This window comes from Penicillium paradoxum (genome assembly GCF_028828445.1).
Source record: "Penicillium paradoxum strain IBT 22861 chromosome Unknown utg000007l_segment0_segment0, whole genome shotgun sequence".
Lineage (NCBI taxonomy): Eukaryota > Fungi > Ascomycota > Eurotiomycetes > Eurotiales > Aspergillaceae > Penicillium > Penicillium paradoxum.
The window spans coordinates 2,126,972-2,150,731 of NW_026643185.1; the positions used below are offsets into that span (position 1 = coordinate 2,126,972).

The window sequence follows — 23,760 nt, forward strand, 5'->3', positions numbered from 1 at the left end:
GGAGTTCAAGATGACACTAGGTTCTGTACACTAAACCCTCACACTTTCGATTTCTCCCTTTTACTATCCCCACCCTTCATTCCAGTCCTTCACTCTTTCGGACCTGGGTTGACTCGATTCTCTCTGACGTTTGACGATTACCTCGTGGTGGATACTTCCCCTTGACCGTCAGTTCCATTGTGTCAAGTCGTTGGACCCTCGTGCAGAAATACGGGGCTTCTTTACTTTTTTATTTTTATCCTAACGAAGTGCATGCCTTTATTGATTACCTGTGATATCCGCCCCAATCAAGAGTGACTTCAAACGCTCACTCGACTGGTGGAGAAGTCGGCGCCTCCCCCCATTCTAACCCTGACATGAATGGCGCATCGGGAGCCATGTCGCCTGTCTCTGTCGATGGTAGCGAATGGTCTGGACTGAATCAGTATGGAAAATCCGACTCGCCCTTTTCCCCAACATTCCCGCCATCGCGTGCCAATTTAGCCACACCCCCGACCTCCGGCATCCCAAGCGCACCGTTAAGTCCCAGTGGGCCACCTCCTTCGCTCTCACCTTCTAATTTGAGCGGCAATCCATCCCCACCCAGTTCGGTTGCTGCAAGATCTAGTTCCGGCACACTAGGAGATGGCCAACGCGACGGAAGACGGTATCGTCAGATGGAGGAGATTCTGGGTCAACACTATGTAATCCTGAAAAGATTCTTGAATGGCACAGCCCGTGACGAGCGTGGCAAATCGAACAAAGCCCGGGACAAACTACTCAGGCTGTCGCCAACCCAGTTCCATGAACTTTCGACCGACGTTTACGACGAATTGATCCGGCGGCAACAGGCTTCGCCGCCCCCCGGGCGGCCGCCTCGCACAGATGTGCCTCCCTTCCTCCCTCCTCGCGAAGATTTCCACGAAAAGCGCAACCATGCTCGCCAGAAGCTTGCCGCACTTCACCACGTGCGATTCCGAGACCTAGCGACCGATGTATTCTGTGAATTAGAGCGCCGCTTCCCACACTTCACCAGTCGAGAGTACCGCGCCCGGCCGCCCCCCAATATGGGTCCCCCTAGCGCTCGCACGTCGCAGTCTTCCCGGGGACCTCCTTCGCGCATGGGACGAGGATACCCGTCTGGTGGTCCGCCCAGCCCCTTCCCTCCTCGTGGCGGCTCTCTTGGAGGCCCGCCGAGCATAAACGGAGATGGTCCGTTCCCTCGGTCTTTCCAAAGCAACACTATGGTTCCGAATAAAAGTACAATGGTTGAGGATAGCGATGATATGGGACCAGAAGATGAGGATGATGCTCGGAGTGACGCGTTCGCTCTCGATGCTGTTCTCAGCCGGCGCGGTACTACAACGACGTTGGGCGAGAGTGAACGGAGGTTGTTGCTGGAGAGCCAGACGCAGGTATCAGCTCTTCAGGAGAAGATTGAGAAATTGGAAGAATTGGTTCGCTCCAAGGATGAGGAGCTGGCACAGTCGTCCCAGGATGCAGACTCCTCCGGGATCAGTCATAATGAGCGCCATGAGTGGGACGAGTTGCGACTCGAGCTCGAGACTAAAGTAACAAAGGCTGAGGACCTCAACAGCTCGCTCCAGCTGGAGCTTGAGCGGGTTCGGACAGAGCACGAAACCATGGAACAGGATCTTCGCAGTCAGCTCAATGACTCGTCTCGGGGCGTCGATGATGCGGGTTTGCAAGCTCGCTATGTTGATCTGGAAAATAAGCACCAGAGTTTGCAAGAAGAATTACAGCATCAGCAACAAGTGACCGATGAGGTCCGCCGGGAGGCATCGACTTTCCTTATGGAAATGAAGGCCCTCTCAGCCGAGAGCCACTCCAATTGGGAGCGTGAGGAGCAACTCTCCAACGAGGTCCACAGGCTCGAGGCCGATGCCAATGAATGGAAGCATCGCTACGCCAAGGTCAAGGCACAGCTGCGGCATCTTCGCGCCTCATCCGGTGGCTTCGCCGAATCGCGGCCTGACGCAAGTGTCCTCGCCAAAGAGCATGAGCTGGTGCAGGCCGACGGGGTGGTCAAGGATATTCATGTTACCAAGTTCCAAATGTCTATTGACGAGCTCTTACGAGTCGCGCGTTTCGAAGAATCTCCTGTGGTACTTCGTCAGAACAAGATGGTTATTGTCGCAGTCCGCCATATTCTCCAAGATCTTGAATGTTCCCCGATTCCGGTCGATGGATCAGCTGCTCTGCGCGCAAAGGTGAAAGGCCAAGTGTCTACTACAGCCAACAACTTGATTACTGCCACGCGCAACTTTTCCAGCTCCAGTGGTCTATCTCCAGTGTCGCTTCTTGATGCTGCGGCCTCTCATGTCTGCACTGCTATTGTTGACCTAATTCGTGTGGTCAAGATCAAGGCCTCGCCCGTGGATGAGCCGGAGGACGAAGAGGATGAGGAGGATGCGTCCCAGGAACAATTCCCTGATTACTTTGATACATCTGCCAGTCAAAAGCGGATGAGCAATAATTCCGTCTACAGTGCTATCAGCCGTCCGGATGACTCTCAATACCCTGTACAAAATGGAACCGGTAATGATCTCAATCAGGGCTGGGGGCATGTGCAAGAGGATCACGAGGTGTTGGAGCTCAAGGTGAGTTGACTTGAACGTAAGATTGCAATTTGAAATTTACTAACGGAACTTCTTAGCTCTACGTCGAGGACCAGACTGATGGTATGGTCCAACAAATCCAGGCATTGGTGGCCAGCATCCGAGCCGAGGACAACTTGCATAGTGTCCAAACGCACGTCTCTGCGATTTCAAATGTTGTTGCGAACGTGGTTTCGGCTACAGAGCACCTGATGCGCGAACGTAGCGGGGACGTCAGTTTGCGCCAGGCGTCTGAACCCGTCATTGCTGCATTAGACCAGTGCCGTGGCCGATTGGCGACCACTGCCAGTGAGGGCGAAGATGCGACGAGCCCCGAGCAATTGCGGGAGTTGACGAATAAGCTGCCCCCCATTGCATTTGAGATTGCTCGGCAAACCAAAGATCTTGTTCAGCGCCTCGAGGCCGCGTCCACCCCTGCTGACGAGGAAGATGACTTCCGGTGATGATCTTGATCTGATTATTATGATATGGAGTCGGGTTTATTCTATCTTCTTTCTCTTCTTCTTCTTCTTCTTCTTCTTCTTCTTCTTCTTCTTCTTCTTTTTTTTCTTCTTTTTTTTCTTCTTCTCTCCCCTCGAGTTCTTTTTTTCTTTTTTTGTTTTTTTCTCTCTGCCCCCTTGCTTTTCAGCGACTATCATCTATGGCAACGAGTGGACAATGCTGAAACGATGCCCTGATGTGTGTAACATTCATGGTTGATTTTTTTCCCCTTCGCCTTGTCACTTTCTATATTACAATCTTCCTCCCATTCTTGTATCTTATTTTAGCCTTTTTCCAGTGTCCATTTAGGGTTCCCGGCCTGATATCATGTTGGTTTGTTCTTTCACAACTGCTTGCTGGTGTCGGGCTATTATTTCATCTTGGATGAGTGTGGGTGGAATGAAAGTATGCATCCAGCTCAATGACTACATCAATAAAATGCACATAAGTCTACCCCTTGAACCTGCATATTTCGTAGCGAACATTATGTAGCATGTAGTTCGGAAGGGATATCCCGGAAGCCCTTACGTAATCACGGAGCTCTAGACGCTTTTTGGCATTGAGCTTCGGTTTTTCCTTTCCTTTTTACTTCTTTACTACCAATTCCTCATCAATCTATACCATTTGTAAGTGAGCTTGGTCCCTGGTCATGTGGATGCCAGAGTGCATTTCCACTTTGCTCCAGACTCCTTCAGAGACAGCATTAGGCAACAGAAGGAGTCTTGTTTCCCCCTGGGGAGTCTGGAGAAGCTCCAAAGTGGAGCCTCAGGCAGAAACAGCACAAGTGGAATGTTTGTGGTACCCAACAAGCTAACCCCAAAGTAGTCCGGTACCCGAGTTCACCCGCTCCGCCCTGCCCCTCATCATGTTCTGCCGCTTGAGGTCAATAACCCCACCCTCTTCCCTCTTCTCTTCTTCTCTCTTCAATTGCACTTCATTCCACCCCGCTGCCCGAACTTTCGCTTCATCAACCGCCGCTATGTCCAACACTACCGCTTTCTTCGAGGTCCAGTACGCCCCTGCTGGCTCCTCTACCCGTAAGTTTTCATCAGCTCCTTTATTTTCATTTCTGGCGGGGCAGAGAGTTTTTGCCTCTCCACCCCCAGTCTTACCTTGCTGCCTGCGACATCAAGCTCCCAATTTCAGGGGTTGCAGGAATACAGCTTGGGGATTTTGCATCATGGTATAATAATTGAATTAAATTTGATGCTAATTTCCTCATTAGCCAAGACTGGCCGCATCAACTTCAACCTCTACGCCAACGAGGTTCCCAAGACCGCCAAGAACTTCGCTGAGCTCTGCAACGCCAAGCAGGGTGAGGGCTACAAGGGCTCTTCCTTCCACCGTGTCATCCCCCAGTTCATGCTCCAGGGTGGTGACTTCACCCGTGGCAACGTAAGTTTTACTTATTCTAGCTGTGAAGCTCAACATCTAACCTTTCATCCCGGAATAGGGTACCGGTGGTCGCTCCATCTACGGCGAGAAGTTCCCCGATGAGAACTTCATCCACAAGCACACCCGCCCTGGTCTCCTGTCCATGGCCAACGCTGGCCCCAACACGTAAGTCCCGATTTTCCTCGCCTGAACCACATCAAACGTCATACTAAACATCTTGTTCTCTTTTCAGCAACGGCTCCCAGTTCTTCATCACCACCGTTGTCACCTCTTGGCTCGATGGCAAGCACGTCGTCTTCGGCGAGGTCGCTGATGCCGAGTCCATGCAGGTTGTCAAGGAGATCGAGGCTCTCGGCTCCTCCTCCGGCTCTCTCCGCTCCGCTGTCAAGCCCACCATCGTCAACTGCGGTGGCAACTAAATTGCTCAATCTGGAGTTTTAGTTGGGTGTTGGGAGGATGAACGTCTTTCTTTTCGTCAAGAATGTGGTTCTTGATTCCCGTCGCTACAGTCCGGCTTGGGACTAGCAAGGGTGAATTTGCCGTTTGCCCGCTGTAATCTAAGAGTTTCTACCAAGCTAGTTCATACATGCCTTTCTGTCGTGGGAACCGATGTTGAATCATCAAAATATTCGTAGAAACATTCGTAGAAACATTCGTAGAAGCAGCGGAATCATTCCTAGGATGTAGATATAAAGCGCAAAGCTGAAACAACTTCGGCGACGCCTATTCTAAATTGGTCATTACGAAATCGACCATTGAAATGTATCAAGTTTCTCCAAGGCTCTTCTGCCGATATCCCCGCGTGTTGATTCGAGGACCTCGATCGTGGATCTGCAGCCTCCCATATCAACACGCACGCAGGTTTTCTCGAAAATTCCCCCTTTCAATGGGACTCATATATGATTGTTTCTCGTCTACGCAGTACCACATTATTTAGTTTCAATTATCAGAGGAAATTAATGTAAATTGAGGAAGTCATGGGTCATATTATCACGAAACTATGGAATCGACGAAGCGGACATGCGATCCGTGCACAAAAAGCACAAAAACACCAAGCACAAGAAAAGTCGCAAGTCAAAGCTTGCTTAGAGTGCATATTGTCTTGTTCAATCATGTCCGCTCGAAGCTGGATTCCAATTTGCTTTTCTGAAAAAATGCCATGGGAAAAGTAAACACCGGTATAATCAAACCCGAATCGCTAGAATGCTGGAATAGTATCAAGTTGTAGTTCGAACGTAACAAAAAGATATTCCTTCAACCGCAGCATTTGGTGACAGATGTAGCATCCGACCTGAGAAAGTTAGCTTGGATGCAATATACCTAGTCGATGCTGTGCACAACTTACTCCTTGCTCAAATTCACCGGTTCCCAGGAGAAGATAAACGCGCCAAGGAAAGCACCAATGATGATACAGATGATGATGTACCCATTGAAATACATCGCAAGCAGCATAATGATGTACGCAACAGCGAACTGGAACATATGCAGCAACGAGCGCACAGCATGTTCAACCAGCGACGGACGATACGGCGCAAGCAGAGCCTCCCGTCTCTGGATGCGGTGGAAATCGATTTCCTGTGCGGTCTTAGCTGACGCGGCAGATGCAGACGCAGCAGCCTGATTCTTCGAGCTGCTGCTCTGTGGAGTACCCGATACAGAAGTGATGAGATCGTCTGCACCCAGGGACATAATATCGGGCTCTGTGTTGTCGCAGCAGTTGCTGGGGGACTTGGTGTCCCCGTCGCTTCGCAGCGGGACATTGGAGCCGGATTGCACGGCGAGGGAGCTGGACATGTACAGTCTTCTTAGACGGGCGCGGCGTACGATGAAGGTGTCGTATTCTCTGCCTAGACGGCGAAGGAATTCGAGACTACATACGAGGCAGATGACTCCGATGCATGAACCGGCGAACATGCCGCGCGAGGTGATGTGCCATGTTTTGGCGAGGAAGCCTGGTGTTGGCGTTAGACTTTGTGGGAGAAAGAGAGAGAGGGTATGGGGGCGTACATGCGTCAATGGTATACCAGTTCCAGAGCATCTGATAATCACGGGTCAGTTTGGAATCACATAGTCGGGAATCTGGGGTTGATATTGAGACGGACTGAGATCTTGCATTGACCACCCATTCCCATGCCGCCCATGTCCATGCCAGTACTGCTGGCCATGGCTGCGGAGGCTGTGGAGGTCGCCATTGACATCGTCATCCCGGGCATATCCATGATACTGGGTCGATATTATCCCAACACGTTGAGCGAATCAAGATGGAAGATGGATACAAATGGGAAATAGAAAGCAAACAAAGATCAGGGTATAAAACACGTAGAAAAGAGAAGCGCCGCAACCATATGGCAAGACGTGGTGCCCAATATGAGCACATTTGTATAACATGAGCACATTATGGCAGCCCTAAAAGCTTAGCGAGGCAGTTTGAGCAAATTGTTTTAATTCCGAGGTCATTGGTACGAACTGGTACCCGATAACACTAAACATAAGACAGGGTATCAACTAATTCTCGTATTTCTTTGGTTTTTGTTTTTCTTTTCTGTGCATCACCCCCGGGATCCTTTGATGATTCCCTCCATCAACTCACGAATCTGGCTGCACCCATCGATACCAACCGCCAACATCGTCTCCAGATACGTAGCGTGAACTTTAGTCTCCATAGTAAGCACTGACACCTTCATCACTTCCTCGTCCTCATCCATGTTGTTCTCGCCCACGGGCACCGACGTCGTCGTCGCGACCGTGAGGGAAGGAAGTTCCTGTTCTTCTGGGAGCGAGAGGTCCAACAATGGATCAAGCTCGTCGTTCCGCGGGTCACGCGGTGTAGAAGCGCTGCCGCTCATGCCAGCAGTGCAGCCGCAGAGGAGTCCCGGCATGGGGATTCCGGCGTCCACAAGGGCGAGTGTGCAGGCGTTGATTGCCGCGGCGAGGAGCGAGCCATCGGCGGAGAGAACTGAGACATGGATGCTGATAGTGCTGTGGGGGTAGAGGTAGGTGTGGAGATGGGACTGGAAGGCTGAACGGAGAGTTGTAGCGATTCGCGATGATTGTCTGTAAATCGGGAATATTAGCTTCAACTGTATCTTTTTTTTCTCGGGTATTGCGCCCTTGTAATCCTCTCCCATATCGAAGAGGGGAGATATAGATACCTGTCGCTTCCACCGGCTCTGCGCTTGCGATCCACGCCGGCGAACCCGGCCACGTTGACGTCTACCTCCACAACTGCATGACCACTGCCTGCAGCTCCACTGCCATCTCCTCGGCGACCCTCGGCGGGTCCGTGAACTGAGCACATGATGGACGTGTTGCCCATGGACAGATATGAAGAGCCGGAGCTGGCGGGGTTGGTTGAGATCTGGGCTTGGAGCAGGCGGAGCTCGTTCCAGCGGCGGCCGTCAAGGCGCAACCGTGTGAGAGGATATGTTGTCGAGGTATCCAGCGGCATCTTTGCGAACGTCTTCTGGTTGTGAGAGGATGTCTGGGGCGACTAGAGTATGTCCAGGAAGTTGAAGCTTTAATTTTGGGTCCTACAAGGGCTTAGGTTAGTCAGGTGGATCATAAGTTTGCAATTGCAGACATAAAGAATCGCTCTCAACTCACGTTGGCTTTATCGCATAGGCAAAGAGTCGAATTCTAAATCATTCAGAGCAACGGCCAGTGTCTCGGTTCTTTTTTTCTGGTTCTCTTGATGTCACGTGGTCCAGTGGAGTACTATAAATCAGATCAAGTCCAACTGCTTCTGGAGCGTGGAAAAGAGATTAAAAGAACCAAATATTTAGTTTATGGGAAATTTCACTGCTGGAAGGATTTAATGGGATTTTTCCAGTTTTTTCATTTGAAGCCATGGAGCTATGTTGAGGCATCGTTTTGATGTTGTCTTATAGTCGTTATCGCCTGCCGTAAGTGACGTTGTGTCGCGACAGCCTGGTACTTCCACTTCAACTTGACTCACTCGGCCTCTAAATTCCGGGTTGTGGAATATGCAGAGACAATGGCTAATTATAATTCCAACGAGGCTATCATCATCGATTCAGATGATGACGATTTGGAGGTGACGCATTATTCAACTCCGATCGCCCGTAGTATGATACCCTCTCCGACGCGTTCTGACAGACGGCTCACATCCTTTCAAGATAGATCTTCTACCATAAAACGTGAGAACTATACACCAGTCAAGTCTGAATTGACGCGTACTCCTCTCTCTGGGTCGTCGAGCGCCGTAAAGGTCCAGCCCATCGACAGCGATGAGGATGACGTGAATGATGGCGAGCTCGCATATAAGAAGTTCAAAGAACGCAAATCCCTCAAGCGCAAACAAACTGCTGCGGCTACTCGGAAGGCCAAAATGCCCAGAGGAGATGCGATCGTTGGTCGAGTCAAACAAGAACGACCAACGCCGCGACCTAAGCAACCATTGAAACAATGGGGCCAAGGCTCAGATGATGAGCTGATGGAAGATGATCTCCCTGATTACCTCAAGAAACGCCGAGAAAATTTCAATCAGGAGCATGAGCATCTACAGAGTCATGGATTGAAGCTACCACCAACCTACGAGGATGTGAATTTCTCAGACGATGAACGGCTTGAGGAGCTTCAGGAACGACCTGTCTTTCCAGATAACACACAAAAACAGGAATATAAAGACATTGAGCTTCCATATTCATTGGGTATTATCCCCGCACCGGTTGCCCAGTGGCTGCGGCAATATCAAGTCGAAGGAGTCGCATTTCTTCACGAGCTGTTTGTATACCAGAAAGGTGGTGTCTTAGGCGATGACATGGGTCTCGGCAAAACCATCCAGGTAATTGCATTTTTGACCGCTGCCTATGGAAAAACAGGCGACGAACGGGATGCAAAACGCATGCGAAAGATGCGCAGGTCAGACGACAGCGCTTGGTACCCACGCACGCTCATTGTGTGCCCTGGAACCCTAATTGCAAACTGGAGAGCTGAGTTTGCACGTTGGGGGTGGTGGCACGTTGATAGCTACCATGGAGAGAACAAGGATCTTGCCCTCCATGCGGCGAAATCAGGAAGAGTGGAAGTATTGATCACAACCTACACCACATACATGAACAACAAAGATTCCGTCAATATGATTGAATGGGATTGTGTGATTGCAGACGAGTGCCACAAAATCAAGGAGCGCACGTCTGGGACCACTAAGGCTATGAACGATATCAATGCTTTATGTCGGATCGGGCTCACCGGGACGGCCATCCAGAACAAATATGAGGAGTTATGGACCCTTCTAAACTGGACGAATCCAGGTGTTCTAGGTCCGGTAAGCACTTGGAAAGCCCAGATCGCAGAGCCATTGAAAATCGGGCAGTCGCATGATGCTACACTGAGCGAGCTGAGCAGAGCACGAAGGACCGCCAAGAAGCTGGTCGAGAACTTACTTCCACAATTCTTCATCAGAAGAATGAAGTCCTTGATCGCGGATCAGCTGCCTAAAAAGAGCGATCGCGTTGTCTTCTGCCCTCTCACCGAGACCCAGGCTGAGGCCTACGAGAATTTCCTTGACAGTGACATCGTTGAGTATATCAAAACGTCTACGGAACCATGCGATTGCAAATCGGGGAAGAAGGCCGGCTGGTGTTGTCGCCGCTTCATTCCTGATAGGGACCCTCCAACCTGGCAATCCTACGTATTTCCTGCCATCAATGTGCTCCAAAAGCTCAGCAACCATCTGGCGATCTTGATCCCACAAGGAGCAGACCCTAAAGAAAAGCAGGAAAAAGACAGAGATTATCTGGAGCTTGCACTACCTGATCAATGGGAAGATCTCTATCGCTCGCGTGATTCGATTGTCAACTACGCGAATCCTGAATTTTGCGGCAAGTGGAAGGTTCTGCGCAAACTGCTGAAGTGGTGGCATTCGAATGGAGACAAGGTTCTCATCTTTTCGCACAGCGTACGTCTTCTGAAGATGTTACAAATGCTGTTCCACCATACTAGCTACAACGTCAGCTATCTGGATGGATCTATGAGTTATGATGACCGTGCAAGGGCTGTGGATGAGTTCAATGCCGACTCGCGACAATTTGTCTTCTTAATATCAACCAAGGCCGGGGGTGTCGGGCTGAACATCACCTCGGCGAACAAGGTAGTGGTCGTTGATCCAAACTGGAACCCGTCCTACGACCTACAAGCCCAAGACCGGGCCTACCGCATTGGACAACATCGCGACGTGGAAGTTTTCCGGCTGATCTCTGCCGGCACAATTGAAGAGATCGTCTATGCCCGACAGATTTACAAACAGCAACAGGCAAATATCGGATATAATGCAAGCTCCGAGCGTCGATATTTCAAGGGTGTTCAAGAGAAGAAAGATCAAAAGGGTGAGATTTTTGGTCTGAAGAACTTCTTCGGATATCAAAACACCCACATCGTCCTGCGCGACATCGTCAACAGAACGAACGTCGCTGAAAGCCGCGCGGGCGTACAGGTTGTCGATATAGACCTCAAAGCAGAAGAAGAAGGCCATGACTACACGGACAGACCAATGAAATCGGAAGAAGAAGCAATGAGCCAACTCGCCGCGATGATTTGCGGCGATGAAGAAGACGAAAAACCAAAGCCTTCGGCCAATCTTCCTACGCCGCATAAGCACGATCCCGTGCAAGCGATTCTCGCAGGCGCAGGGGTGGAATACACCCACCTCAACAACGAAGTCATTGGTTCTTCGCGAGTTGAGGAAGACCTCAGTCGTCGTGCTGAGCTTGCTCCTAGTGACATGGCCGGTGACTGTCAGGTTTTCATGTCCTCGCAGCCTTTCTCTCAGCCAGGAGAGGCGCCCGTGAGGTTTAAATACCATCCACCGAAAGGTGTTATACGTCGCCAATTCTGTAGTATGGCGCGGCGGTTTGGATATGCCGATGCTACGGAGTTTGCGCTCGTTGTTGAGAGCATGACACAGGCGCAGCGAAGAGCTTGTCTTGATAAGTGGTATCGTGAGAGGAGAGAGATACTACTTTCGGAGGATGGAAAGGTTCCTCGGGAGATGCTCAAAGAGGAGTTAATCAAGGATGAGCATGTCAAGGAGGAAGGTCCCAAGGATGAGTATATCAAGGACGAGGGTCCTAGTGAGATGGATACGAAGGATGAATGGATCAAAGGTGAATGAGGTCCTCAGGTAGACAGTCCGGGTGGTGTATTTTTGTCACTATTGCTTCTTGCTCGATACCCCCTTCTAGTTGAATACCATCACTCGCTAAAACAGTCAAAGGTGGGACAAAAGGACCCCCGTAGATTCTTGGTATTAAACCATCCCTTGTGGATGGCCGTAGGTAGATAGATATTCGTGCGCAACCCGCATCGCAAGTAAAGAACTAAAGCCAAGCCAGAGTCCACAAGGCCGGCAAATGGGGGTATCGTTCTTGCCAATCGGCCAAGATCTCCGGCACCTTCTCATCGAAGCTCTGACGCGCAGGACCAGTACCATTCTCCCAGCCCTGCGAGCCATGAACACGATGCTCCGCAACAGCAGCGCCATTCAAACAGTTCGCAAGATCCAGAATAGCCTTTCCGCCCGTCAACGCCTCTTCGTGATTATCCTTGATATCGACATTGAAAACGTGAACGGGATAATTGAGCCCTGAGCCCTTATTCATCAAATCATCCACAACAGCATCCCAGCAGCGCTCCTCGCAGGTGATGATCACATCAACCACGCCACCCTCCGTACCGAGAGCACCCTTGTCGCCCTTGGAGAGGTGCTCGACACGCGGGACACCCGGCACCCAGTCCTGGAACCGCTCGGGCCCCCATTTCAGCTGACGATTGCGGTCGAGCATGTTCAGGATGCCGTTTCCACGGTATAGACGCTCATCCTTGCTGTAGAGCTCCTCGTACATCTGGTTGTAGGAGGTTGTGTTGAAGCTGTACACGTTTGGCTGGGTGATTGATGGGCCGGGGAGGCGCACGAGGGAGCCTGTGCCGAAGGATATGACGGGGAAAGCAGTTGGGGCGCCGGAGAGTTGGAGGTGTGCTTCCATAGAGCGATTGTTGTTGGAGGCGCAGACTGTGCAGAACTTCAGCTTGTACGAGTCTGCTGCGCCGGCCGGGTTGGCTGTTTCTAGAGATTGGGCTGCTGAGGCCATGTCGGCTTGTGTGGATGTCTCTGGTGGTGGAGGGGGAGGAGGTGGAGGTTGGGGAGTTGAGGTTCCCGAGTTTGTTCGGCGGGGATCATATGCCATTTTGGAGACTATGGAGGGTAATAGAGAGACTAAGGGTTGGGGGGTTTTTTCTTTTTCTTTTTTGGTTCTAGGTATTTGGCGTCCAGCCGATGATCATGGAGGTTTCAAGTTGAGTTTACAATTTCCTGTTGACTATCAGAAGCAATTAGCGACTGATTCTCGGTGAAGTTTTGGAGAATGAGATGTGGAAGGACAAGATTTCAGGTAAAAAGCGTATAATGAGTTATCCGCATAGCAAAAGCTCAGACAGCTCCAATAAGGTATTCATCATTTTGGGAAAGGAGAATTGAGGTGACATAACACACATACCTTGCAGTTATCACTCATATTCCAGTTTTAATAATAATGGGGCCGTAGCCCTGAGGAGAGAGGAGAGGGCAACTTTGGCGAAGAGCTGAAAGCTTCGTTTTTAATGCACTGCTTAGTCAGGGCGGGGCTCACCGCTGGGACTTCCGCCTGTCGAGCCAAGTGGAGCTCCTATATTCTGCCGGACAAATACCCTTATTAGTAGATGTTGTGCATCGCCTTTGCCTTGTTAAACCACCTTCCTCTTCCAAGCTAGATCTGGTACTATCCTTTGCCTACTTCAAAGTAAGAACTAGGGCTTCTTATTTTCAAGGTTTTCAACTATAAAAGCGACCACGCTGTCGTTCAATGGCTGCCTCGACCCCCTCATTCCAGGTCAACGTTGGAAGCATGGCAACAAATGGTGATTTCAGGCCCGCCCTGATTGTGGTGGACATGCAAGAAGACTTTTGCCCTCCGGTAAGTTCAATATACACAATAACAGATTATATAGGTTGATCAATCGAATTAGAATGGGTCACTTGCTGTGCCAGATGGCCGCAGCATTGCCTCGGTGGTCAACGCTCTACTTGCAAAGCCAGGATTTGTGACACGCATTCTGACCAAGGATTACCACCCAGAGGATCATATCTCTTTTGCCAGTAATCATCCCGGTCCTGATAATCAACCCTTCTCTTCATTCGTCAGAATGAAAAACCCCGCCGTGGGGAAGGAATCAGAAACAAAACCACAGCGACTCTGGCCAGTCCACTGTATGGCTGGCACCCCCGGGGCAGAGATCATCCCAGAGATCGATACCTCTCACATCCATGTTGTAGTTCACAAAGGCATGCGGTCTGAAGTCGAGATGTACTCGGTCTTCGCAGATGCTTTCGGGAATTGTGATATTGGAACCAATACAGATTCGGTCAGTTTGGATGTTGCTGCAGCTCTTCGGGCGCAAGGTGTTACCGATGTCTTTGTTGTGGGTTTGGCTGGGGATTATTGCGTGAAGGCTACAGCTCTTGATGCCATTAAGACTGGGTTCAAGGCCTGGGTTGTTGAGGAAGGCACCAAGTGTGTTGCGCCTGCTGATTGGGGCACTATTAAGAAGGAACTTGGGACAGCTGGGGTGGCCATGATCTCTATCGATGACCCCATCATTCAACGGTTGGGAGGGAAGAGTTGATATATGTTCAAGCTCATCATCTCTCTAATGACCCTCATATGTTAACAACGAAATGTTGAATACCTTGTTAGAACCCATCTATATCAGGCTTCATCCCGGTGTCGTCCTTATCGAGGAATACCGAGGAGCATGTCCCATTCTTGCTTAGCTCTATATCATGCCTTGTATGGCGTAGATTCTGCAGTACTCTACCAATGGGGACGGGTTGCATTCTTCGCCATACGATACACCTATATGTAGGGATGGCAATGCCAGTGGCAAATGTTGATGAACCCCCTAGAACTCATATCAGAAAAAACAACCTCGAAAATTGCACTCGAGCTCACAGTCGATATTTGAAACAATTGGGGCTAATTTAATATCCAATAGACTCATTAGACCCATATAGAACAATATATTGAGAATAAAAATAGATCGCCACCCCAGTGGATACGGGGATCGACAAGCAACGGCCGGAAACGCCTCAACCTCACATCCCCTTTCGGCACTACTGCACAGTGACGTCGTTTTCAAGGGATACTCTATCCAACGACCACAGAGACGATATCTCCATACAAACCAGACCAGTTGAGAACTTGATCTAGTCGCGATGCTTCACGTCAGAGCCCCGTCAACGCACGCCGAGATCACCGCGCTCGACGAGAAACTGGCCGGTGCCGATACGGCGACCCTGGCACCCTTCCTCCACGAGCGCAGGCAAACCACCGAAACCCTTCCATATTGGCTTGTCAATTTACCTCGGTCGCAATGGCCTGTCGACTGCCCTAGCTTTCTACGTGATCAACCCCCCAAAAATATCCGATGCCTCTCGACCCCCGATCACCTCTATACCCGGCAGGACTGGGAGCAAGTGAAGGAGATCATTAGTGAGTGGCAGCTGTTATCACGAATGCAATTGTTCACACCGCTGACTGGGATTGTGTCAATGGCAGAAACCAACCGGATCGACCGGTTCCAACGTGTCCCAAGCGAGCTGCGCAAGTATCTGGAATACATGGCGCACATCAAAGCAGAGTATGGGGGTGTCATGAGATTTATAGTCAAGGAAAGGCTGGGTTGGGGGGATGGGGATGGCCAAGACGTCAAGCCTCGAGGCCAGCCTTTTGAATACGACGGTACGGCGCAATTCATTGGATAAGGTTCTGGAGCACGTGGAAACTGACCGCTGGATAGATGATCTTCGGATCATTTACAACGACTGGCCATATGGCGTGGACAAGGACATCATCCATTTGGTAGTGTGGACCAAGTTTGAGCTGAAAGATGATCCAGCCACTGGGTACCTCACAGCAAGCGCCCAAGCAGCCATTGAGAGCTATGTGCAGGTCACATTTTGCTCTCGGGTTCCACCTGAGCAGGTAGGGTTGGAATGAGCACAAGGTGGGGAAGAAGCTGACATTATCTGTAGGTCGTCTGGTTCAAGAACTGGAAATCACTCAAGTCAGTGCCTGGACTTGAACACTTCCACGTCATGCTCCATCGCCCCGATATGGAATTTGTTCGGGAGATCACCCGTGGAGACGTGCCGCTGATCAACCGGGTGTGATGTTTTGAGAATGATCTCATAGGTTGTGGTGTATCTGGTTTAGAGCAATTAAGCGTCTCGCTTAGACCTGTTAGGGGACTGGACACATTATGACACAGCATTAATCGGAGAATTTAAGCGAGCAATCATGGCCCAACCTTAGACAGTCATGTTCAAATGGGTGTTTCAGAGGGCTATTTCTCACCCGTCCCGATCGGCCCACCAACAACCGAGGTCTTTCTTCTTATCATGCTCGTTGATGAGTTTTGTATTCGGTCCGGAACAAAAGTATAGACTTCACAGTGAACGTTTTCGGTATTTTCCAAACTATTCACCTATCTTTTCGCCTCATGCTCCCCAGTGTCTTTTTTTTTAAAGCTCTTGGGTGTTTCATATGTTGCTTGCGACCACATAGAGACAACTCCCTATCCCCAGTGTGAGATATCAATTTGTAAGGGCCTGGTCTCGCGGATTTGAGCCATCTTGATACGACGTTTCCAACCATAAATGCAAAGAATGGCAAACAGCACTCATGCAAAGAAATATTACATATACATCTTGGTTATATGGCTGGAGCAGTGTGTGTATCATCAAGCGCGAGGAACATCGTGTGAAAGTCAAGCTGTACTTAGCTAGTACTCCGTATAAGGACTTGGAACTGGCCGTTTGCCGTTTAAGAAACAACCAAGACATACGACCCTGTCATCTGACATGGAGTTATTAGCGTGTGAACAAAAGACCAAACTTATTTTCCCAAATCCAATGAACCGGCCACTTTGAACAACACACCGTAGGCGGAGATGCCCAAGCTATTCCTTCTCGATCATAGTGGGGAACAGGGCAGACAGAATGTGCTCCACCAGTTTACCTACAACAGACCATCGTACGGAGTACGGAGTACATAGGTGAAGACTGGGAATACCTATATAGCGTGTGAATGCTATATCAGGTTGCGCGTGACCTGATAGGTATGCCGAAAGGGGGGCAGAGAAAGGAGGGTTTTATGTACTCCTTTACATAGCAGATGCTTTTATCCCGGTGCATATGTGCATGCAGCACTATTCTGCCAAGCCGTGCCCCTCCTCGACGATCCTTGAAGGGTTTATTGAAGAGAAAGGGAAAACATGTAGAGATCTAGTCCGAAGAAAGAGAGAAGAGAAAAGGAAGAGAACTCCCCGAGCACATCGAGGTATATAAAGAGTTAGGAGATCTACCCCCTTCCCGGTGAACTGACAGGCAAATGCAGACGTCACTGGCCCCTCTTCGAAGCTAAGCCTTTTACTTGAAAGTCGATTTCAAGGGTTTTTTGGGTGATGATTGTGAATATTTTTTTTTTCCCTCAAAACTACACATTATTTTTTTGTGTCTTTTTGTGGTGCCCTTCTCCATAGTAAAAAAAAGCCCCATTTCCGGATTTTCCGCCACAAAAACAAGTCAGCGGTCTCGGTTTTCAGACATCTACATTTATCATCTTAAATATCATTCGAGTTTCTTCTTTGTCCCTTTGTCTCCCGTTTAGAGCAAACCCGTGCTTGGCCTTATACTCTTTTCCGAACGCAGTCATGCCGGTTCCGCATCTCCGCCGGACTTCCCAGGCCAGTGAGTTTGTCCGCTTGTCACCCCTCTTTGGATCTCCCCCCAACTCTCCGATAAACTGATAAATTGATCATTTGTGAAACCATGTCAACTAAGACTGATTCAGGCAGATCGTCTATGGAAGATTCCCCGCCAAGTGGGGAGGATGAGCTCGTCGAGCCCGATCAGGGAAATGGTACAAATCCTCACAGCTCAGCTCTCGGACCTACACATACTGACAGGCAGTCTCAGTCCTTTCGCATATCATTTCCCAGCTACGGCCAGGTGCTGACCTGAGTCGAGTCGTCTTACCGACGTTCATCCTCGAGCCCCGGTCCATGCTGGAGCGAATCACCAAGTACGTTTACATCCTCCGCGGACAGCTCGGAGCTGCGTGCTATCATTTAGCTATAGGGACTAACTCGAATGCTACAATAGCTTCATGGCCCACCCGGAAACCCTCCTCCCCATGACGACGATTGACGATCCGGTCGAGCGCTTTGTCTCCGTGGTCAAGTTTTACTTGAGTGGATGGCACATCAAACCGCCGTATGTCGCCACCCGGGTGTCTGGGAAATACATTCTGATATTTGAATAGAGGAGTGAAGAAACCGCTCAACCCCGTGCTTGGAGAAACCTTCACCTGCCACTGGGATTATACCGACGGAACCCGCGGCTACTACATCTCCGAACAGACTTCCCACCACCCGCCGAAGTCGAGCTATTTCTTTGCTGCACCGGAACATCATATTCGCATTGATGGAACACTTAAGCCCCGCAGCAAGTTTTTGGGTAACTCCGCAGCCAGTATGATGGAAGGTATCGCCATTTTGCGGCTGATGAACCACGGCAAAGACAAAGAGAAAGGCGAGAGATAGTATGATGTGCCATTTCCTTTCGTCCTTTTCTAGTTGCTGACAAGATCTAGTATTCTGACCCAACCCAATATGTACGCGCGCGGAATCCTTTTCGGGAAGATGAAGTATGAGCTTGGCGATCACAGCTACGTGCGCTGTCCTGAGAACCACCTCGTGGCCGACATCGAGTTCAAGACCAAGGGCTATTTTTCCGGTACTTATAATGCAATTGGAGGAACAATCAAGAATGAACAGACTGGAGAGGTTTTATATGAATTATCTGGACTTTGGAATGGGGAGATGCACCTGAAGGATGTTCACGTACGCCTTATATACTTCCCATGGGTTACTCTTGGATTCAATACTGACTTGATGATAGACCCACAAAAAAGACATCTTGTTCGATGCTACACACGCAAAGCACACAGCTCCTGTGGCTCGCCCCATTGAGGAACAGGGAGAGCGTGAGTCACAGCGTTTATGGAAAGATACTGTCAACGCTATTTTGGCCCGAAACCACGAAGCTGCAACAGACGAAAAGACCAAGATCGAAGACCGCCAACGAGACGAGGCCGCCAAGCGCGCGGACGAAGGAATCGAGTGGCGTCCTCGGCTCTTCCGTCGCATCCAAGGCGGCCCCGGTGGACCGGACGAGGGTGAGGAGGATCTCGACTGGATTATCAATGCCCATGTGTAAGCACTGTTGGTTCAAACGCTCAAGACTACAACTAATAGCTCCAGGGACATGCGCGACCCCGAAGTCGCTGACAAGCAGATCCTCGCAATCGCACCCATCGTCCAAGGTCAGAAGGAGTCATCCCAGTTTCAAATCCCGCCGCATCACCCCCATCCTTCTGCACCCGCGAACTAGGACCCCAGGCATATCCCTCCGCAACCAGCTAATGCCTCCCCCGCAGGCTCCGAGACAAAAAGTGATGCCTCCCAGAGCACCGTGCAACGGAAAGACACACAAACATCAGAAGTGGAGAAGTTTGTAGACGCCAAAGAATCCTCATAAGGCAGCAACCAAAAAAAAAGAGACACCCCCATTGCGTCCATCTCCGGCCCATGCTATCACCGACCCACCTCCCACCCGGTCGGTTCGCTCAGGCTGCCTTGCCTCCCTCTGAATGATCCCGGAGTGTGCATCGCACTCCCCTTTTCCCTCTCATTCTGCCATGACGTAGTCAACCTGCGCAGAAATACCCAGCACACCCACAACTCGAGGCGGCCGGCGACACGACCCTTTGTGATAGTTTCCCCCCATCTCTGCCCCTCTGATGTTTCAACACAGCGTTTTTTTCTCGGTCACCATGCCGCTCCCATTGCTGGATACCCGATTTGATTTGATCTTTAAAAAATTATTCTAAAAGAACACACACCTTTTTTTGATATCTACTCGGGCATTCCTATGGGAGATTGACGGGAGAGGATCCGTAGCGAGGTTCAGAGCGAGATTCAGAGCGGCGTAATTGGGGTTATATAAGGGAAAGATCAGTGAGGCGTTGCATGTTATAGACATCAAATTTGGTATAGATTTCTCCAATGTGATGTTTCAATACAATTGGATTTAATTTTTATGCCACATTTGGTATCTATAATAGCAATCCTTGGCATTCGATTTCGATCCTAAAGGCTTTATATTTGATACTCAACACCAAGTACGGAGTAGTCAAGATCAATATAAGAACCGCCGCAAAAACCAAGAAGCACCACCAAGAATTTAGTTAAATACTTTCGACGATTGATCATTTCAACAGTCTTCTCTATTCTGCATTACTGTACAAAAACCTCATACTCCTAGGGGAAAAAAAAAGAGGGATATCACGACAATACCTAAGTAGATGGCAAACACCCACCGAACAAGAAAATAAAGGAAACCGAAACTCCGGTATCCGAATGCAAAAAGCACAAGAAAAAAAAAGAAACGCCTTTGGGAACAATCCATTCTTTGCGCCGAGCAACTCACCTGTTACACGTCCCTCATGAATACAGCTCTCCCCTGGATCCAGCCCCACGCTCCAGATCCCGTCGCCGGTTAGATCGCGGGATGGCACCGGCAGAGCCGGTATAAGCCAAGCCAGAGCCGGCTACCGCGGCAGCAGCAGCAGCCAGCGATCCACCACCCTCGTATTCCTCCCTCTGCTCCTCATGCAGAAGCGTCTGTTCTTCGATTTCCTTTTCGGTGTCCTCGCGCAAACCGAGGATATCCGGGGGAATGAAGCTCATCTGGACACTGGGCGCGCCCTTGATGTATCTCAGTTGCTCGTGGACAGCCTCGACAAGGCCCTCGAGGTATGCACGGGTGTTCTTGTTATCTAGCTTGCGCATCTCTGACAGAGGCGGGAAGAGCGAGTAATCGGGACCGAAGTGATTGCGGAAGGCAACGGTGTCTGGGATAGTGGGGTTGATGAGCTTGTCTGCTTCGAGGAGAATGGAGGTCTCGTGCGCCCAGGCACGGGAGACATTGCGCGGCGTGTAACCACCGCCACCGACGACGAGCATGGGCAGGTGGAAGGTCTTGGCGTAGGCGACGCAGGCGCCGTGCGCGGTCACGTTCAGGTTGAAGCAGCCCAGTCGGTCGCAGCCTAGACTGTCAGCGCCGCATTGCAGGACGATGGCGCCGGGTTGGTAGGTTTTGATACATGCGCCGATGACTTCCTTGAACAGGGCGATGTAGGAGGTGTCGTCGATGCCGTCGTTGAGAGGGACGTTGATGGCGTGGTGGGCGCCTGGGTTGAGTGGGTGTGCGGGACCTGTGTCTTCGCGTGCACCGGTGCCCGGGAAGAAGTTGTCTCTGTCGTATTTGTGGAACGAGACGGTTAGTACGCGGTCGGTTGACCAGAAAGCTTGCTCGACGCCGTCGCCGTGGTGCACGTCGATGTCGATGTAGATGACGCGTGGGTGGTGGCGGAGGAGCTGCAGAGTGCCGAGGACGATGTCGTTGACGTAGCAGAAGCCGCTGGCTTCGGCCTTTTTGGCGTGGTGCAGGCCGCCAGACCAGTTGATTGCGATCTCAGCTTGGTTGTTGCAGAGCTTGCGCGCGGCGTCGACGGATCCGCCGGCGTATAGCGAGCAGTAGCTGTACAGGCCGTCGAAGACGGGGCAGTCGTCGCCGAAATTGAAGCGCGCGACGTTATCCGCTTGCTCGGGCTTGTCTATGTTGTCCGGCATGATCTGTTGCAGGAAATCTAGGTAGTCGGTGTCGTGGAAATCGGCCAATTCCTCATAAGTGGCTGCGCGCGCCAGATACAGGTCCATGGCGTGGTGCATGCCGTACGCCATGACGAGTTGTTTTGTGAGCGTGAGGCGCCATGGCTTCATGGGATGTGACGAGCCAAAATGGTGGGGCTCGACGGCTGGATTGGCATGCCATGATACTCGGTAGCCCTTAGGACGAGCTATTTGTAAGTTCTGAAGCTCGGCGGCCGCCTTGTGGTCGATGGTGAGGGTCGGCGCGGAAGGCGGCGCGTATTCTTGAACCACGGAGGAGCGAGCCATCGAGGTAGAGAAACTGGTGAACGAGAATCAACAAATGAACCACGCCGAGATGTTCATCTTTGGAACAAATGGAATTGAAGACGAGACCAGAGACAGTCCGGGTCCCACTTTGTGGTTGACTAAGCAGATCTGGGCGATCACTCTCACCGCCCACTGGAGTCGAGTATCAGGTGTAGGCTATATAGTATAGACTATAGTGGAAGACAGTGAAAAATGAAGAATAAATAGATGTTCTGCTAAATCGAAGAGAATAGTCTCAAGAAAATGTGTGAATACGTCATTTGGAGAATACTAGGGTCTACTATAGTAGTTCGTGAGCCAACGTACTGTGTACCCTGCTTAGATTGCCGTGGAAGTTCGTAGCCCCGAGGTCTGCATCTCAAGCGTTGCCGTGCTGTTCATACTGCCTTTGTAACAAACCGTCCTGGAATTGGGATGCCACGGTCCCTTTTCGGTTGATATATCTACAGAAACCAGCGAAACAGCCGAATCCATAGGGTCAATCCCAAATAAATTCCAAGTCTTGATCATCCTGTGCTCATACCTATTGTCCAACCATGACTACAGCTGACTGTTAGTAAGGCTTTCGTCAAGTGAAGTCTTTGCATTATTGAAGCAGTTGGAGCAGTACATAGTGCAATTGCCTGAAGGGTTCATAAGCGGGGAAGCGATGGCCAAAAGCTTATCACATGTGGAAGGCCAGTGCCTTCGCGGGCTTCAATGAGGATACTACCCGTGGAAGTCCGGAGGGTAACTCATTCCCATCGGGTCATTTCCTGGCCATATTAAAGTCAAGGAAGCCACTACTATCCCATTTGGCATAAGGCAACCATGGCTTTTCCATCGGCAGCAACCAGCCTACGGCGATCATTACAAGACCCCAAGACTTTCATCACAGCTCCAGGAGTCTATGATGGAGTGTCAGCACGACTGGCATTGGCCGCAGGCTTCGATGCATTGTACATGGTATCCAATACACCGTGATCCAGCCTTTCAGAGAGATGAAATGATCCGCGCTGACACTCAAGCCCTTAGACAGGAGCCGGAACAGCAGCCTCGGTGCACGGCCAAGCTGACCTAGGAATCTGCACGCTGAACGACATGCGAGCGAACGCAGAGATGCTAGCAAATCTCTCCCCCCATACACCGCTAATCGCCGATGCCGACACCGGCTACGGCGGCCCGATCATGGTCGCCCGCACAACAGAACAATACTCGCGATCGGGCGTAGCCGCCTTCCACATCGAGGACCAAGTGCAGACTAAGCGGTGCGGACATCTCTCCGGAAAGCAGCTCGTCGACACAGCAACCTACACCAGCCGCATCCGGGCGGCCGCACAAGCGCGCGAACGGATAGGCAGCGACATCGTGATCATTGCACGGACAGACTCCCTACAACAGTACGGCTATGAAGAGAGCCTAGCGCGGCTGCGGGCGGCCAGGGACGCAGGCGCAGATGTCGGGTTCCTGGAGGGCATCTCATCTCGGGAAATGGCCCGGCAAGCCGTGGGAGACCTTGCGCCGTGGCCGTTGCTGTTGAATATGGTGGAGCATGGATCCACTCCTTCGATTTCTACGCAGGAAGCGAGGGATATTGGGTTCCGTATTATCATCTTCCCGCTTGCGACTCTAGGCCCGGCGCTTGTTGCTATGCGAGAGGGACTAGAGAAGCTGAAACAAGATGGCTTGCCCGGTCTGGATCAGGAGTTGACGCCTCAGATGCTGTTCAGAGTCTGCGGGCTAGATGATAGTCTTAAATTGGATGCGGCAGCTGGTGGCGTTGCGTTTGAGAGTGGCGTCGACCTAGGAGAGAAGTGAACGTGCCGAGGGAATGCCGCCAACACCACTCTACCAGGTACGGGCATTGCGAGGGCCTTTGGGTGCGAAGTGCGGAGTCGTGCGGAGTACAACATTCGAACACACAACCTTTTACTTCGTACTCCATAGGTACTTAGCAATTATTGCCTTGGTCAAAGCATGATAACTTCCCCTTTGCGTAGAATTCAATCGAAGGTCACTCTGTGATTAGTAACTTCTCCACCTGCCATAGGATTCTATTTTTTGTCCCAGCCACATTCAGTAGTGTAATATAAGCAGCGAGTCTTTGAGTCCGGAATAGACGGAGTATGAT

The 23,760-nt window shown here is 50.7% G+C and overlaps 10 protein-coding genes across 10 annotated transcripts; 7 read left to right on the plus strand and 3 right to left on the minus strand.

Annotated features, from left to right (window-relative positions):
* Positions 1 to 356: 356 nt before the first annotated feature.
* N7457_008353 (putative cell polarity protein) lies at positions 357 to 3,061 on the plus strand (the record flags this gene model as incomplete). Its single annotated transcript, XM_057179396.1, has 2 exons — positions 357 to 2,600; positions 2,657 to 3,061. 2 exons carry the CDS (start codon positions 357 to 359, stop codon positions 3,059 to 3,061), a joined length of 2,649 nt encoding a protein of 882 aa, XP_057027782.1.
* A 902-nt stretch (positions 3,062 to 3,963) lies between these two features.
* Positions 3,964 to 4,912, plus strand: cyp4 (peptidyl-prolyl cis-trans isomerase; the record flags this gene model as incomplete). Its single annotated transcript, XM_057179397.1, has 4 exons — positions 3,964 to 4,135; positions 4,324 to 4,493; positions 4,552 to 4,658; positions 4,726 to 4,912. The coding sequence occupies 4 exons, from the start codon at positions 3,964 to 3,966 to the stop codon at positions 4,910 to 4,912; spliced, it is 636 nt and encodes a 211-aa protein (XP_057027783.1).
* An 835-nt stretch (positions 4,913 to 5,747) lies between these two features.
* On the minus strand, positions 5,748 to 7,941 carry N7457_008355 (exosome non-catalytic core subunit SKI6; the record flags this gene model as incomplete). The annotated part of the gene is given in 6 exon segments (XM_057179398.1): positions 5,748 to 5,784; positions 5,839 to 6,445; positions 6,501 to 6,594; positions 6,613 to 6,669; positions 7,112 to 7,547; positions 7,646 to 7,941. 6 exon segments carry the CDS (start codon positions 7,939 to 7,941, stop codon positions 5,748 to 5,750), a joined length of 1,527 nt encoding a protein of 508 aa, XP_057027784.1.
* A 546-nt stretch (positions 7,942 to 8,487) lies between these two features.
* Positions 8,488 to 11,625, plus strand: N7457_008356 (putative DNA excision repair protein (Rad26L); the record flags this gene model as incomplete). The annotated part of the gene is made up of 1 exon (XM_057179399.1): positions 8,488 to 11,625. The coding sequence occupies one exon, from the start codon at positions 8,488 to 8,490 to the stop codon at positions 11,623 to 11,625; it is 3,138 nt and encodes a 1,045-aa protein (XP_057027785.1).
* A 205-nt stretch (positions 11,626 to 11,830) lies between these two features.
* On the minus strand, positions 11,831 to 12,697 carry ssuA (RNA polymerase II subunit A C-terminal domain phosphatase; the record flags this gene model as incomplete). Its single annotated transcript, XM_057179400.1, has 1 exon — positions 11,831 to 12,697. The coding sequence occupies one exon, from the start codon at positions 12,695 to 12,697 to the stop codon at positions 11,831 to 11,833; it is 867 nt and encodes a 288-aa protein (XP_057027786.1).
* Positions 12,698 to 13,351: 654 nt separating this feature from the next.
* On the plus strand, positions 13,352 to 14,171 carry N7457_008358 (nicotinamidase; the record flags this gene model as incomplete). Its single annotated transcript, XM_057179401.1, has 2 exons — positions 13,352 to 13,462; positions 13,515 to 14,171. The coding sequence occupies 2 exons, from the start codon at positions 13,352 to 13,354 to the stop codon at positions 14,169 to 14,171; spliced, it is 768 nt and encodes a 255-aa protein (XP_057027787.1).
* Positions 14,172 to 14,760: 589 nt separating this feature from the next.
* Positions 14,761 to 15,717, plus strand: N7457_008359 (GIG1 family protein; the record flags this gene model as incomplete). Its single annotated transcript, XM_057179402.1, has 3 exons — positions 14,761 to 15,286; positions 15,345 to 15,529; positions 15,580 to 15,717. 3 exons carry the CDS (start codon positions 14,761 to 14,763, stop codon positions 15,715 to 15,717), a joined length of 849 nt encoding a protein of 282 aa, XP_057027788.1.
* Positions 15,718 to 17,258: 1,541 nt separating this feature from the next.
* On the plus strand, positions 17,259 to 19,146 carry N7457_008360 (OSBP family protein; the record flags this gene model as incomplete). The annotated part of the gene is made up of 9 exons (XM_057179403.1): positions 17,259 to 17,295; positions 17,399 to 17,467; positions 17,524 to 17,629; positions 17,710 to 17,820; positions 17,870 to 18,148; positions 18,200 to 18,449; positions 18,508 to 18,821; positions 18,870 to 18,950; positions 19,008 to 19,146. The coding sequence occupies 9 exons, from the start codon at positions 17,259 to 17,261 to the stop codon at positions 19,144 to 19,146; spliced, it is 1,386 nt and encodes a 461-aa protein (XP_057027789.1).
* A 965-nt stretch (positions 19,147 to 20,111) lies between these two features.
* Positions 20,112 to 21,629, minus strand: hosA (histone deacetylase HOS2; the record flags this gene model as incomplete). Its single annotated transcript, XM_057179404.1, has 1 exon — positions 20,112 to 21,629. The coding sequence occupies one exon, from the start codon at positions 21,627 to 21,629 to the stop codon at positions 20,112 to 20,114; it is 1,518 nt and encodes a 505-aa protein (XP_057027790.1).
* An 831-nt stretch (positions 21,630 to 22,460) lies between these two features.
* N7457_008362 (isocitrate lyase/PEP mutase family protein) lies at positions 22,461 to 23,447 on the plus strand (the record flags this gene model as incomplete). The annotated part of the gene is made up of 2 exons (XM_057179405.1): positions 22,461 to 22,595; positions 22,665 to 23,447. The coding sequence occupies 2 exons, from the start codon at positions 22,461 to 22,463 to the stop codon at positions 23,445 to 23,447; spliced, it is 918 nt and encodes a 305-aa protein (XP_057027791.1).
* Positions 23,448 to 23,760: the final 313 nt, after the last annotated feature.